Below are 13,094 nucleotides of genomic sequence, written 5' to 3' on the forward strand. Positions count from 1 at the left end.
CTGAAAACTCAAAAAACCCAAAAAGCTTAAAATATTTGTGACAGAAAGTACTAAGTGAATGTTCACATCCAAGCAGAGGAGTCAAGTATGCTGATGCTTTCATTTTTGCTCCTTATAGTGACACTGTGTGGATGAAACCAGGAGTACACATACAGAATATTGTCAGTGAAATCCTAGTTAATAGGATAATACATGCAAGTTGTGTTTACCTCTGTTAATTAAAACCTGAGATTAAAAAAAAAAAAAAAAAGAGGCAAAACATGCCAAGAGCGGTTTGTTAATGGGTTCACCAGAGAAGGTGCACAAGGACAGACGAGTGGATGTGGGAGCACTGAGAGAAGGCACCCTCTGGTTTTGTGCCTGATGGTTGCTGGACACAGAAAGGTTGAAAAATGTGTACCTGCCCATGCAGGCTCTCTCATGTCTAATAGGAGGTGACCTCTGCAGCTTTTCCTACTTCTGGGGAAACTGTAGGCTGTGTTGCCTCAGGCCCGTCACATATTCTAGAAAGCTTATATACACACTTGATTGCCTGTAACACCTATAGCCTCTGTCAAATTAGAATGAAATCAGTCAGCAGGGTTTCTTTTAGGAGACAACAGTAGGCAGACATGGGCACATGTACAGTGTAATCAAATTAGCTTTGTTTCCATAGAATATCAGGCTAAAAACATAGATGCACAATTTGCTGTCCGACCATGCGGAGCAAAATATGCCATCAGCTTCTATCTGCCCACTGACAGATAAATTAAATGGTCTTTTTAAATTCATCACTTGATTTGGAGACACTTGCCAGTATTCCTGTTCTCTTATTTCCACGTTTTTCTTTCAGAGGTCTTCCCTATGGTGGAGTTCCCAGCCCCACTCAGAAAGGGGTTCTGTCCCACACCATCCAAATTGCCCATGTGCAGGCAGGGTGAAAACAAAGAAGTGAGCAGGAGGTGTTCAGTGACCCTGGCTGGTGAGGAGCTCTGTCAGGTGTGCACCAAATTCAAAAAGTAAGGTCAGAACTGGCAGTGATGCATCAAATCTGCTCCCTGAATGTCCAAACAGCTCTGCTGTTTCCATGGCTGAATCTCTTGGTGTCTGCCTGACTTCTCTTCCAACTTATAAACCACCAGCCAGTCTCAGACACTTTTAACTAAGAGGGAGGTTTTTCCAAAATGTTAAAGGATGCTACAGGTTTTGTGAAAATAGGTAGCTGTGCAAAAGAGCAAGATCTTATTCCTGTCTTCACTGAAGGAAATGCTCCTGAAGATGCCTGGCTAGATGTCAGGTTAGGGACAGGGCACCGCAGACTTTGCTAGCTGACCTGGGAAGCGGCCCTGGGAAGCTGGGAAAGGAGTTGGACATACTGAAGCTGTTCATTGAGGATGCTGTACTCTGTGTGTACCTCTGTTCATCCAAACCCTTTGCAGTGGTCCGCAGGTTTGAGTCCTTGATGGTGCAGGTGACCATCAAGGCCCCAAGATTTAGTGCATGATTCAGGAGTGAAATAAGCAGCTGCTCCCAAATTCAAATTAAGGCATCTGGGCATGAACCAGGGTGCATTGAATCAGCTACAGAGCATGGTTTGGCAAGATACAGCCACACTCCAGAGTGCCTGCTTTGCAGGAGCTGTCAGAAGTACACTTTGCTGTGCCTGGCCTGCCTGCATATTTCTGGGGTCCCATGTCATTCAATATTTTGTGCAGCTCTTCATCCTAGCCCAGCTCTGCTCTTTTGCAGTTTTCTTTCTCATGTTATTGCAGCTTGAAATTAAAGATCTCTACTCTAGCAAACCTTCCTGCTGCTGAATGATCCTGGGAGCTTTCCCTGAGAGTGGATTACACCAATCAAGGTCTCTCAAAATCATCTACAGCTCAATTTTTACTTTGGGAACAAACACCATTAATTTTGGAGGCACAAGGAAGACAAACTAATAAATGCCCCACGGTCCTGGCCAGAAATCTTAATTCTTTTCCTACACACCTGAGTTGCATGTAAAAGCAGACAGGTGGCTAAAACTTTTCTCAGGGTTAGTTGGATGGAGACAGACCTCATTTGAGTTAAAAGGTGGAAATGCAGTGTTGTGGCTAGCATAAGGGAAGTTGTTCTATTTGCAGTACTGCAGAAGGAAGAAAAAAATGATAATTGAAGAAAAATTTTGATGATGTGGTTCTCTTAGTAAATTGGGAACAATGACCCTTGAAGGACCATAAAGAAAGTGAATGTCAAGATAATTTATTATTGTTACATTATCTACCTCATTTTTCACTTTGTCTTACTGAGTTGTTATATCCCTTACAAGGTAATGCCCCATACATTAATGAGCACCTTTTTATCTCTCACGGGTGTGAAAAAGCAACAAACAGCTTTGAAAAGGAGCATTTTCTGGCAGTTTTATGTGCGCCTAATTGTTTTGACACAAAAAATGAAGTATTTTTTCACGTGGAGTATTGTGTATTTGATTAGCAAAGCAGACACAGTCTCTAGGATAGCTGTAAGCATGTGAAGCTCCCTGACGCTTCTCTCTGGTGTAGCATGTGAAGGAGCAGTTCTCTTCATTCAGGGAGTCAGCTGGAGAGGGGAAAGAAATGTTTGACATGGCTAATGGGTTTGTTGTTGGCTTGTTTTGTTCCGTTCTGCCCTGTTCTCCAGGAGAGCCAGTTTCTATGCCTGCCGCCTTGACAAGAACTTGTATGTCATCGGTGGAAGAAACGAAACTGGCTACTTGTCCAGCGTTGAGTGCTACAACTTGGAGACAAACGAGTGGCGTTACGTGTCTTCGTTACCACAACCCCTGGCAGCCCATGCAGGAGCCGTTCACAATGGCAAGATATATATTTCAGGCCAGTGTCTTGAATAATTCCTGCTGTATGGCAAGAACACCAACCCAAAACCACCATAAAAAAAAGCGTGAACTGCAGAACCCCAAAACCAGAGAGTTAAATTCCTGCTGCAGCACAATGTCTTTATTTATATTAATTAACTGATGTGTATTTACTTTGCAGGAGGTGTCCACAATGGAGAATATGTCCCCTGGCTGTACTGCTATGACCCTGTGATGGACGTCTGGGCCCGAAAACAGGACATGAACACAAAACGAGCAATCCACACTCTGGCTGTAATGAATGACCGACTGTATGCAATTGGAGGAAACCATTTGAAAGGTCACATTTTTAATAGCAAAAAAATATCTCAGTGTCCCACATCTCTGATAAAGAATATTTTTGTTAGACAGTCACTGCTAAATACATTAAAAGCCAAGTAACACAATTTAACAGGACACTTGAGCCAGCAATTTTAAAAACATTTTATGCAAATTATTTTAAAATTATAACAGTACATTAAATATATGAGTAATGAATGCTTTAGATAATACAAATGGGATCTTCCATTACTCAAAGGCATGGACAATTTGTCATTACCAAGAATTCAATGAAACAAACAGATTATTCTTTGACCTGAAAGTCCCAGCAATATTTTCCTCTGTAAATCATTTTCCAAAATGTGCAGTTAAAGAGAGCTTTATTCAGAGCAACACACAAAAAACAAGCTCCTGATTTAATGAAGAGAAAAAAAGAAGCAAACTTCCAGCCATCAAATATTAGGACTAGGCTCTTTAAATCCCTTTTTAGTATTAAATGTAGCTTGTTTATTATAATTCTTTTTAGAGATCTCTTGTTTTTACCTTTTGAAAAGCTCTCATATTAAAATAAGTATTGCTTAGACATCTGGTATTTTTATGTTAATACCTGTACGTCATTGCTGTTAAAGATGTTTCTTAATCCAGCCACTTAGACAAAAAGCACACCTCCTGTTTCTTTGTCCCATGATAATATTTGATAGTTTATATTCACTTTTTTCCTTCTTTCTCCCTTAATTTTTAAAACCAAAACATTAAAAGACTCCCAAAACAAAAGAGAAAATCATAATGTAGAACAAAAAGTAAAAAAAATATGTAAACTGCCAGTAAGATCAGGTCATGTCTGACTCCAGCCCCCGGGTCCCCATGACACTGTAAAGCCACACACTGCTTTTGGAGATCTGAGTGTCTGTGGAGCATGCAAAGGACAAAGTCCCAGACGTAAATTTTCCCTGTTGAATAGTACTGGTGCATAAAACCCTGCAGGCAGGTTCAGTGCTGCTGTGCCTCCACTCCCCACCCCCAGCTGTGATGGCTGCTTATGGACTGGACCTTATAAGGTGAAGAGGGCAAAAGCTGCTTGCCCATGAACACCTGAAAATTTTGTAGGTTTCAGTGTTTCACAGTGTTGGCTTTTCCTCCTACAAAAGTAAAACCTTTCACAGCTCTCCTCAAGCTGAAGCACATGCTTTGGTTTGCAGAGGCTTAAATTGCTTCTATTTTTTTTTTCCCATGTAGTTTCATCTACATCTAATAAGCTTTGCATTTTTGCCTCTACAGCTGTTGTCCTGGGTGCCTTTGTTATGCTTGAACTGCTCACTGTTGTGAGAGGTATTAAACAGCCAGGCTTCTGGAAAGATGTGGCTCTCTGGTAAAAGGACTTTTTGGAAAAAAAATGGTTTCTCCTATACAGTGAAACAAAAGGAAGAACTGCAAGGACAGGGAGGAGGAAGTGTGGATGAAATGTTACAAATTCTCCACTGGCAGGGAATAGCAGGGCTCCATGGCAAAGCCCTCCTTTGTGAAGCTGAACTGTGTAGTAGTGATAGCTGTGCATTTACCACATCACAGGTAGTCCTGTGCATACTGCAGTTTGCTACAGAGCTTTTGACAGCTTCTGGGTGCACAGCAGTGGCCTTTTTATGGCCCCTTGAAAACCTTAAAGCAGCAAATAATTATTTCATATTATTGTGAATTATTTCATATTAGTCCATACTCACTCCAGACATAAATAATACTTGAGCAAGCAGCTCCCTCATGAAGTGCTGATATCACCAAATACCCTTTTTACAGAAAATCTTACTTCCCTTTGCTGTCATACCTTGAAGAGAAGACAAAGGGTTAAGAAAAGCACTTCAGCATATTAAGAAAGCCATACTTCTACCACAGTGCTCTGACAAAAAAGGTAGTTTGAAATAGGGAATTTACTAAATATTAGAGTAGGAGCTGGGACTCCTGTGTTCAGTGTCTGTGTTCAGCTCACTTAATTCATATTAACTGGTACAGCTTGAGAATCTTGAGCTGAGACCCATCTGCCCTTTGGTGATCAAACAGCAGCACTCGCTTGGAGCATTATTCGGCCTACCAGGGAAAGATGGGACCACCATTTTTGTGGTTACAATTTTTTGTTGCCTGAAAGACTTTACCCCAGCTGTGTGCTTTAGGGTACACCTTAAATCAGCTAGAAAATTGAAACTGGTCCTGCATATCACGTCCGTCATGCTAAGCACTTTGTCCCTCTAGAACCAAGTGGCATCAGTTGTCTAAGCTCTCCCTTGTTAGACATTGATTTCTGAGAAAAATTCAATCTTTTCAATTTTGAATAGATTGGATCTGCTGAATTTTGTGAAAGACCGCCAGGACAGTCTTTTCCTACGTGTTCATACTTGTATTAACACTGAAAGACAAGGAAGAATTTTGTTTGAATTTGCTTGTGTCACTGATAAATTATTGAGCATTTCCAGATGTGGTCAGGTTTTATATGGACTCATGATTTGTAGAAGACTGTAGAAGTAGTGGTAAAAACTTTCAACAGAGTTATTTGAACTGAAATAATTAATATTACATTAATATTACATTAAAACATTAATATTACAGAAGTTGGCTTAAATGTATATGAAAATATTTTCTAGTAAAATGTTTAACAATTATAATTGTAATAATATAATTGTAACTGTAATGTAATAAATTTAACAGTAAAATAAGTAATAGAACAGTATGTCATAACACATGTTCTCTTAATGCCCTCATCCAGGTTTCTCCCATCTCGATGTAATGCTTGTGGAATGCTACGATCCAAAAGGTGACCAGTGGAATATCCTCCAGACTCCTATTCTGGAGGGTCGCAGTGGCCCTGGCTGTGCGGTCCTTGATGACAGTATTTACCTTGTAGGAGGCTACAGCTGGAGTATGGTGTGTACCTGCTTCCTACAATCACCCCTCTGTTCCTTCTGAGTTCTTGTGGCCAGTCTGTATAGTATGCAGATGGGATGGAGAGGAGAGGGGAATTAGCTACAGGGGCAGGTTTGGTTGGTTTTCAGCTTGTGGAGAACATGGCGTGTTTTTTAACCTTTGTGCTTCTCTATTTAGATGAGTTATTATTACACTTTATTCAGTGATATGGAGTAATTTAAAAATCAGAAGGAATTTTGAAAAAGTTATTGATGGGACTATGTGTTTACAGCTCTGCTTATGAGGTGCTTGTAAAGGAGATTGATTTTCAGCGGCTGGGTGCTGAAAAAACCATAACTTCTTGACGAGCTTCTAAGTTAGAGCAACCCCGAGTCACTTTCAGGTATCTTTAGAGCTGATGTGTGACTTGGATTTTACCAAAGCCACATTTAATGTGACATTTTGTTCTGCTACAGGGAGCCTACAAATCTTCTACTATTTGCTACAGTCCTGAGAAAGGGACTTGGACAGAACTGGAAGGTGATGTTGCGGAGCCCCTTGCAGGACCTGCATGTTCGACTGTGGTATTGCCGGCCTGTGTTCCGTACAACAAGTGATGGGCCAGGAGCACTGACACGAACACTGAGTGCATTTGGGAAAATAATGACGGGTGACGTAAATATTTTATTAGAACAGAATTCCTGTTAAAACAAAGCTACCATAATTGACCCCTCATTCCATGTTTATGCTTTAGGAGCAAACTAAAAGAAAAGAAAAACCAAGCGTTGTCCCATCTCAGATAGGTGCCGGTGTCTTATGAAGCAAGAAGCTAAAACACACCGAACATTACATGCTGACAGACTGCCTTTTCAGACTGATTTAAACTTTTCCTGCTGCAGAGACACTCCTCACATCAAATTTAACTTTAAAAAAATAAATGATGGCTAACTCTTCAAATAGAGCCTGAAGAGACACGATCAGTATTGTGCATTGTATCTACCTGCATGTGATCTGTGTTGAAGTCATGAGGATGTTGTTTTCATGAATGTTTCAGAATTCAGATAGTGAAAAGCTCACACTGCATTGCAGAATTGTCTCCTCCTCTGTAATCCTAACCTACAACTACTTCATATGCTCTGCAAGCAACACAGCACCAGAAGATTATAAAAGGTAAAGAAATATCATTCAGTTTTTGCACAGCTTGGCAACTAATACACTCTGCCTTCAAAGCCCCCATGTGCAAGTGCAGCAGACTACAATGAAAGCTATGCTTTACAGAGCACTTCTTGCAATAGCAGCTTAGGGATTAGAATCAAATTCTTCTAATCACACTTGTGTAAAGTCAGAGTCATTTCACTGAAATCACATGGAATGACTGGTTCTACATTAGTATAACAGAATTTGGATCCTCCAGCTTAAAATCTGGCTTTGTAGAGTAAGTTATTTCTATGACCACTTAACAAAGCACCAGAAACCTTACTTCCTTTTCACTAACCTGTTAGATATCAGCATCTGTGTGAGTTCTTTCCAAAGACAAGAAGACTGCATTTAATCATAAATTTATTGCTTTGGACTCTGAAATGCTTATGTACATTTTTGGAGAGACGCTGGTAAGTAGTTAAAGTAGTCCTGTGTGGTTGATCCTAAGATGCACTCTGAGAGAGTTTTACTGTTGATCCAAAGTAATATAAGGCTAGACTTTCCACTGCCTTATAGCCTGTGTAATTATTTACACATTGCAAAGTGAGTTCAGAATGCTCCCACACGGGACTGGTAGCATTTAGGACTTGCTTCATGAAGTCATAGTTGCTTGCACAAATCAGACTGTCTATGTGTTAAGCTTATGTCTTTCTGTCCTGGCTTTGCAAAAGCAGGGACAGAATCTGAGCCCGATTCTTCACCACCTTGCAGTTAACAGACATAATCATCTGCACCTCATTACAGTATGGGCATAATTCTTCTACTGTGGTTTACTAGTGCTGCATCCATTACTCTCAGGACCATCCTCTTTACTGGTGTAAACTGACATTGCTCCATTGAAGCCAATGGATGTACTTTATGTCAGCTAAATATCTGGCCTTTAATTTGCCTAGTTGTAGCTGGCTGCACCATGTAAAAGGCAAAGGACACTCCAATCCTGCATTTTCAGCCCTGCACATGTCTTTCATGACAGGACTTAATGCTAGTGCATTAAGCAAGGAGCAGGCAGCTACTGGAGGTTGGTTTCTGCTGCAGAGGCAATAGATGGAAGAAAGACTTCATTATTTGCTTTGCAAAATAGAAAAAGGGTGAATGTACACAGAAATTACACTATATATTGATGCTTGAGAGCAATATAAATAACGGAGAGCAAATATCATGGGACTGTTTCTCTCTGGCATCAGTCTAGTTTTATTGAAACTCCCTTGCTTGCAGCAGAATTACACAACTTACAAAACTGGAGTAATGCAGTAAAGACTGGTACCACACAAATGCAATAATCCAATTGATGAAGTAGCTGCACACCTGTAAAAAAAAATTAAACAAAATAATTATCTGAAGATGCTAATATTTGAATGAGCCCTTGGGGAGTTTTCCAGTGAGCATCACTATGGAACTCATAAAGGTGGAGTGTATATCCTGAAATCTCAATCCATTTCTCCTACATAGTGCAATCTTAGTTGGTTTTGTATTTATTTATATTGTTCAGATCCAAGGGATCCCTTGTAAAATATATTTGGTGCAATCATGACCTTTTTTCCTTTCCTGTTGAAAGTATATAAATATAAATATATATAAAAAAGGAAACTGTTAAGATACTAAATGAGGAAACCTTGTATGACATTTAAAAGGTCTGCCACTGAACACTGACGATCACCTGTCTACTAAAATGTACCATTTTTAAAGGATACTTCTTGTCCTTTTAAATGGTTCCTTTTTTTTACCAAGATAATTTAAAGATTTATGAGGACTGTATCTAAATCTTTCTATCTATCAAGAAGGCATGACCAAGGAAAAAATGCTAACTAAATAAGTCACATGAAGAATGTAAATTTTGTACAGTACTAGACTGTGTAAATGAAGCTTGCTTGTAGGGGGGAAACTTTAAATAAAACTTTATGTACTAATTCAACTGTCTGCCATATTCCTACTTATAAAGTGTATGTATAAATAATATCTACATTAAATTCTTTGGAACTTTTTTTTATCATGTAGATGTGTGAACTTGCTTTATTTTCTGGTGTTACATAATGGCCTCATTGTTTTCCAAGTGTCATTACTCAGTGCTTGTCAGCACAGTGGCCGCAGTAAAACATGGGTCTATAGAGAGTCTTTCTTCCCCTGAGAGCAGTGCCTGGCCTGGGAAAGTGGCACCTTTTTCCAGCAGGGAAAGCTCAAGCCCTGTGCTTGCTCTCGCTGGAGCAGCCACTGCATGCCTCTGAAATGTCTCTGCCTTGCACTGCTCCCTGTGTTCCCCTGTCCCACAGTAAGTGAAAAGGACCCTGCTTGTTAGGCCCAGTCTTGGTTTGGGGAATTTAGTGCTTGTTGTGGCAAATTCATACCTCTTCAAAATGTTCCTTCCATGACAAAACCCTTCTAACTATGAGTATTTCAGTTCTTGGAGGGGAAGTGCCTGCATAGGTGTGCTGTAGAGGAGTTGGGACAAGAGATATTGCCAGGCTGAGACAAGGTAAAAGCAGGAGGTTCTAGCAGGAAGCAGAAGCATCACCAATGCCAGTCACTATTCATGCATTGTTTATTCATGCCTATAAACCTTTGGCAGGGATCAGAACCTGCCTATGCAAACCAGGGGGGTGCACTGAGCAAACTGACCCGTGTTTAAAGCAGGTGTGGGCCATACTGGATAGTGCTAAGATAGCATGATTAATAGGATTGTTTCATTAATGAGTTTATTTCCGCAGAGGAAGGAAGGGAGATTTTATGGGGTTTTTTTACATAATGTGGGAGAAGGACGAAGAAGAGAAACTGGAAGCAATGGGCAGAGATATGATTTAGAAAGGAAGGGAACAAAGTAAATGAAAGGAAAAAATAGAAAACAAGACTGTGAGAGGAGAAGGTGGGAAGTTTTTGAGGATTGAGGGCACAGAAAAAATCAGGATTAATGAGGGAAGCAAAGATGGTTTTTGAGAAGCACATATCAGAGCAAGGCTGGAAAAAATTAGAGGAAAGGTAATACAAAGGGCAGAAGAGAAACATAATAAAATTCAACAGAAGACAACATGAGATAAACATGAAACTAACTAAATAAGCCTGTGGGTGATGGCATTCAGGTAATCATTTTCAGTGGTCTAGCTGTCAAGCAGAAGGATAAATCAGCAGAGTACTGAGGTATTTAGGTACAGTGTTCAAGCTTTAATGCACAGACTTCAGCACAACAAAACCTATCAAAGAGATGCCCAGTGACACCTCTCTGCAGGGCCTGGGCTGTGGCAAACACCCAACCACAGCCAGCACCTATGACAAGGGAGGAGAGCTGATGCTGGTGGTGGGAAGCACAAGAGCAGATGAGCCACAATTCCTGGTCCCAGCTGCATTGGATGGAAGAGCCCTGTCCATTTCTGATTCTCTGATGAGACTCATCTTTGGGAGCTGGACACGTGGACTGTTCTATAGTTCTCTTTCTCTGCTGTCCTTCTGGACAAATCTTAATCCTCTCCATTTCACCCTCAGCATAACAAACCTGCCGAGGTTCTTTTGCAGAGTGGGACCTGGAAAACAGAATATGTTTCCTTGATCTTGAGCTATGGTTCCATCCACTGGCCAAGAAGTGTGAGAAGACTGATTTGCTGGTGACTTTCAGCCTGTACCCATGCCCTTAAGAATTACAAAGAGAGCATTTGAAAAATATGCTTTTCATTAACTACAGCACTGTCTTTGAAGGTACTCTGCACCCACCTCCCAAAAACTGGTATTGCTTTCCCTTGTGTTTGTCCCCCTTTCTGCTTTTAATACAATGATTTCCTCTGCTAGCTGCATCTGTGAGACAATTTCTGAGAAAAATCCATGCCAAACCTCGCTATATATACTGGTTAATATTGTATTATAATCACTCATCAATAAAGTACTCTAGTTCCCTTGCTTTTATGGGAGAGACCATATTTCAATTTAAATAGAGCTTTCTAGTACAGACAAAGGAGAAAGAAATCCCAAGCAGTGCTAAAAGGCCAAGATGAGTGCTAGTGCACACAGTCCAAGGCAGTTTTAAGAGACACATTTAATTTCTGTTAGTGCAGCAGTGGAAAGGAGTCAGTGTTTCAGCCTCTCGGGTCCAGTCCAAGGAAGTAGTCACGGCAGCACTGGAGGTCAGAGTGGTTTGCAGGAAGGGAAAGCACACTAATGAATTCTGGAGGGCTTGTAATGCCATAAAAGATTCAGTTAATCTGCAGCATAGATGTTGATCAGCGAAACTGAACCTAACTCTCTGGACCTTGTCAGATGTATTCTGTGCATGTCAGTGTTCCACACCAATTACAGATTTTAGAAGATGCTCTCATGCAAAACTATGCGCCCTAATATATAAGCCAGCTCAGATGTAACTAAAATTAAAATCTGACTGTGGCAAATCTCTGTGATCCTGATATATGAAAATCCAAATAAATGATTTGTTCCCAGAAATGAAAAATAACTTCAGCAGGAAATTTCAAAATTACTTATGCAGGATTAATCCAGTTCAATGAATGCATCTTGCGTTGATTAATAAAGCAATCCTGAATTGCAAACTAAAACGAGAGGAGACTTCTGGTGCTGATATATTTGTGTATTTCTGAAGCTGGGGAGAAATACGCACTTGCAAGAGATGTGGTCAACCAGTGTAAACAGAGATTGAATACAAATAGTGATTTTCTAATTGTCTGTCTTCTCCCTGCAGCAGAAAACTACCTCTTTGTCATTGATCTCTTCTTGAAGAACATGGGTACTATGTTACCTGCCACATATTGAATGAGAACAGGGCATCTAACATGATGGCACAATGACTCCAATTAGTATCCAAATGACATCTGCAGTTTAATATAGCAAAGAAAAAAAAAACAAAAAAAAAGTTGAGCTACTTCTGCTGATTTTCTTGCCACACAGAGTAGAAATTTTGGTCTAGTACCATTAGCTTTTGTGATCTGCTGCCCTTGAATTTAATTTGGCTTAGAGGTGAACAGATACAGGGAACCTATTTGGAAAGTGAAAACAAGGGAAGGAGATATAAAATGAATGTAACATTTTCCCAAAATTTTCATCAACATCTACATGGACAAAAAACATTTGTTTTATTTATTTAAAGGAGTCTCATCATTAAATCTAAAAACCTGGTCTTCAGTTTGGAGAATTATCTTCAATCGTTGCAGTGCTTTAAAAAAGAGTAGTTATGAATGGTTGAGGTATTTTTCAAAATATCATTAAAATCCTTATGGTTTTATTTTTTAAAAATGGTTTGTCATGGAACACTTAGACATCTTCCAAAAAATCACGCTTTCAGGATCAGATTTGTAAAGCTTCCTTAATATCTTGGTATATTGTGTGGTATTCAGTTCCTGATCTCTGTAAACTCATTTCCATTTCTGTTTCCATTTGTACAAAATAATTCGGTTTTCAAGAAACTTTGGCTGACCAAGACTATTTTGTATGAATGGAGGGTGTACTTAAAAGGTACTTCACTGGGGAATAGTGAATTCACCAAGACTGATGATCTTTTCCATAAACACAAACAGAAAAAAATCGTTGTTTCCTAGGAATGTAGGGGTTTTGCAAAATGTTCACAAATATACATGTACACAGTTGCACCCAAAAAATGACAAGTTCATAGACCATAGCAAGGACTGCTGTGCCATTGTTTTTGCTAAAACTGTTAACTCAGTAACAGCACTGAAACTTGGATGTTTTTCTTTAAAAACCACCTCTTTAACTGCAAAGATGCCATTAGTCACAGCAGGGATCATAACCAGAAGGAGGATGTCTGTAACTATAGCAAGAGAGCACATTAAACTGTAGGTCAAAATCACGACTGACTGATTACCTTCAGGGTGAAAGTAAATCTTCAGACTTGCCGGAGTGAGAGGGAACAGGACTGGCTGGGGCTTGCCAA

General features: G+C 39.9%; 1 protein-coding gene across 2 annotated transcripts in view; it reads left to right on the forward strand.

Annotated features, from left to right (window-relative positions):
• The window catches only part of KLHL14 (kelch like family member 14), a 59,728-nt gene extending 50,597 nt beyond the window's left edge, over positions 1 to 9,131 (forward strand). Inside the window, exons 5-9 of one of the 2 annotated variants that reach the window (XR_015774482.1) lie at positions 2,641 to 2,831; positions 2,994 to 3,152; positions 5,883 to 6,040; positions 6,496 to 6,689; positions 6,774 to 9,131. Coding sequence is in view for 1 of the 2 variants with exons in the window: in XM_088066409.1 (XP_087922535.1) it covers positions 2,641 to 2,831; positions 2,994 to 3,152; positions 5,883 to 6,040; positions 6,496 to 6,636 (649 nt within the window). In the remaining variant the exon portion in view is untranslated. Of the gene's footprint in view, positions 1 to 2,640; positions 2,832 to 2,993; positions 3,153 to 5,882; positions 6,041 to 6,495 lie in introns of both variants that reach the window. The other variant, XM_088066409.1, reaches the window with a different exon arrangement.
• Positions 9,132 to 13,094: the final 3,963 nt, after the last annotated feature.

The sequence above is a fragment of the Pseudopodoces humilis genome, chromosome 1 (genome assembly GCF_049639895.1).
Source record: "Pseudopodoces humilis isolate 2021_Gansu_Grassland_sample_001 chromosome 1, ASM4963989v1, whole genome shotgun sequence".
Lineage (NCBI taxonomy): Eukaryota > Metazoa > Chordata > Aves > Passeriformes > Paridae > Pseudopodoces > Pseudopodoces humilis.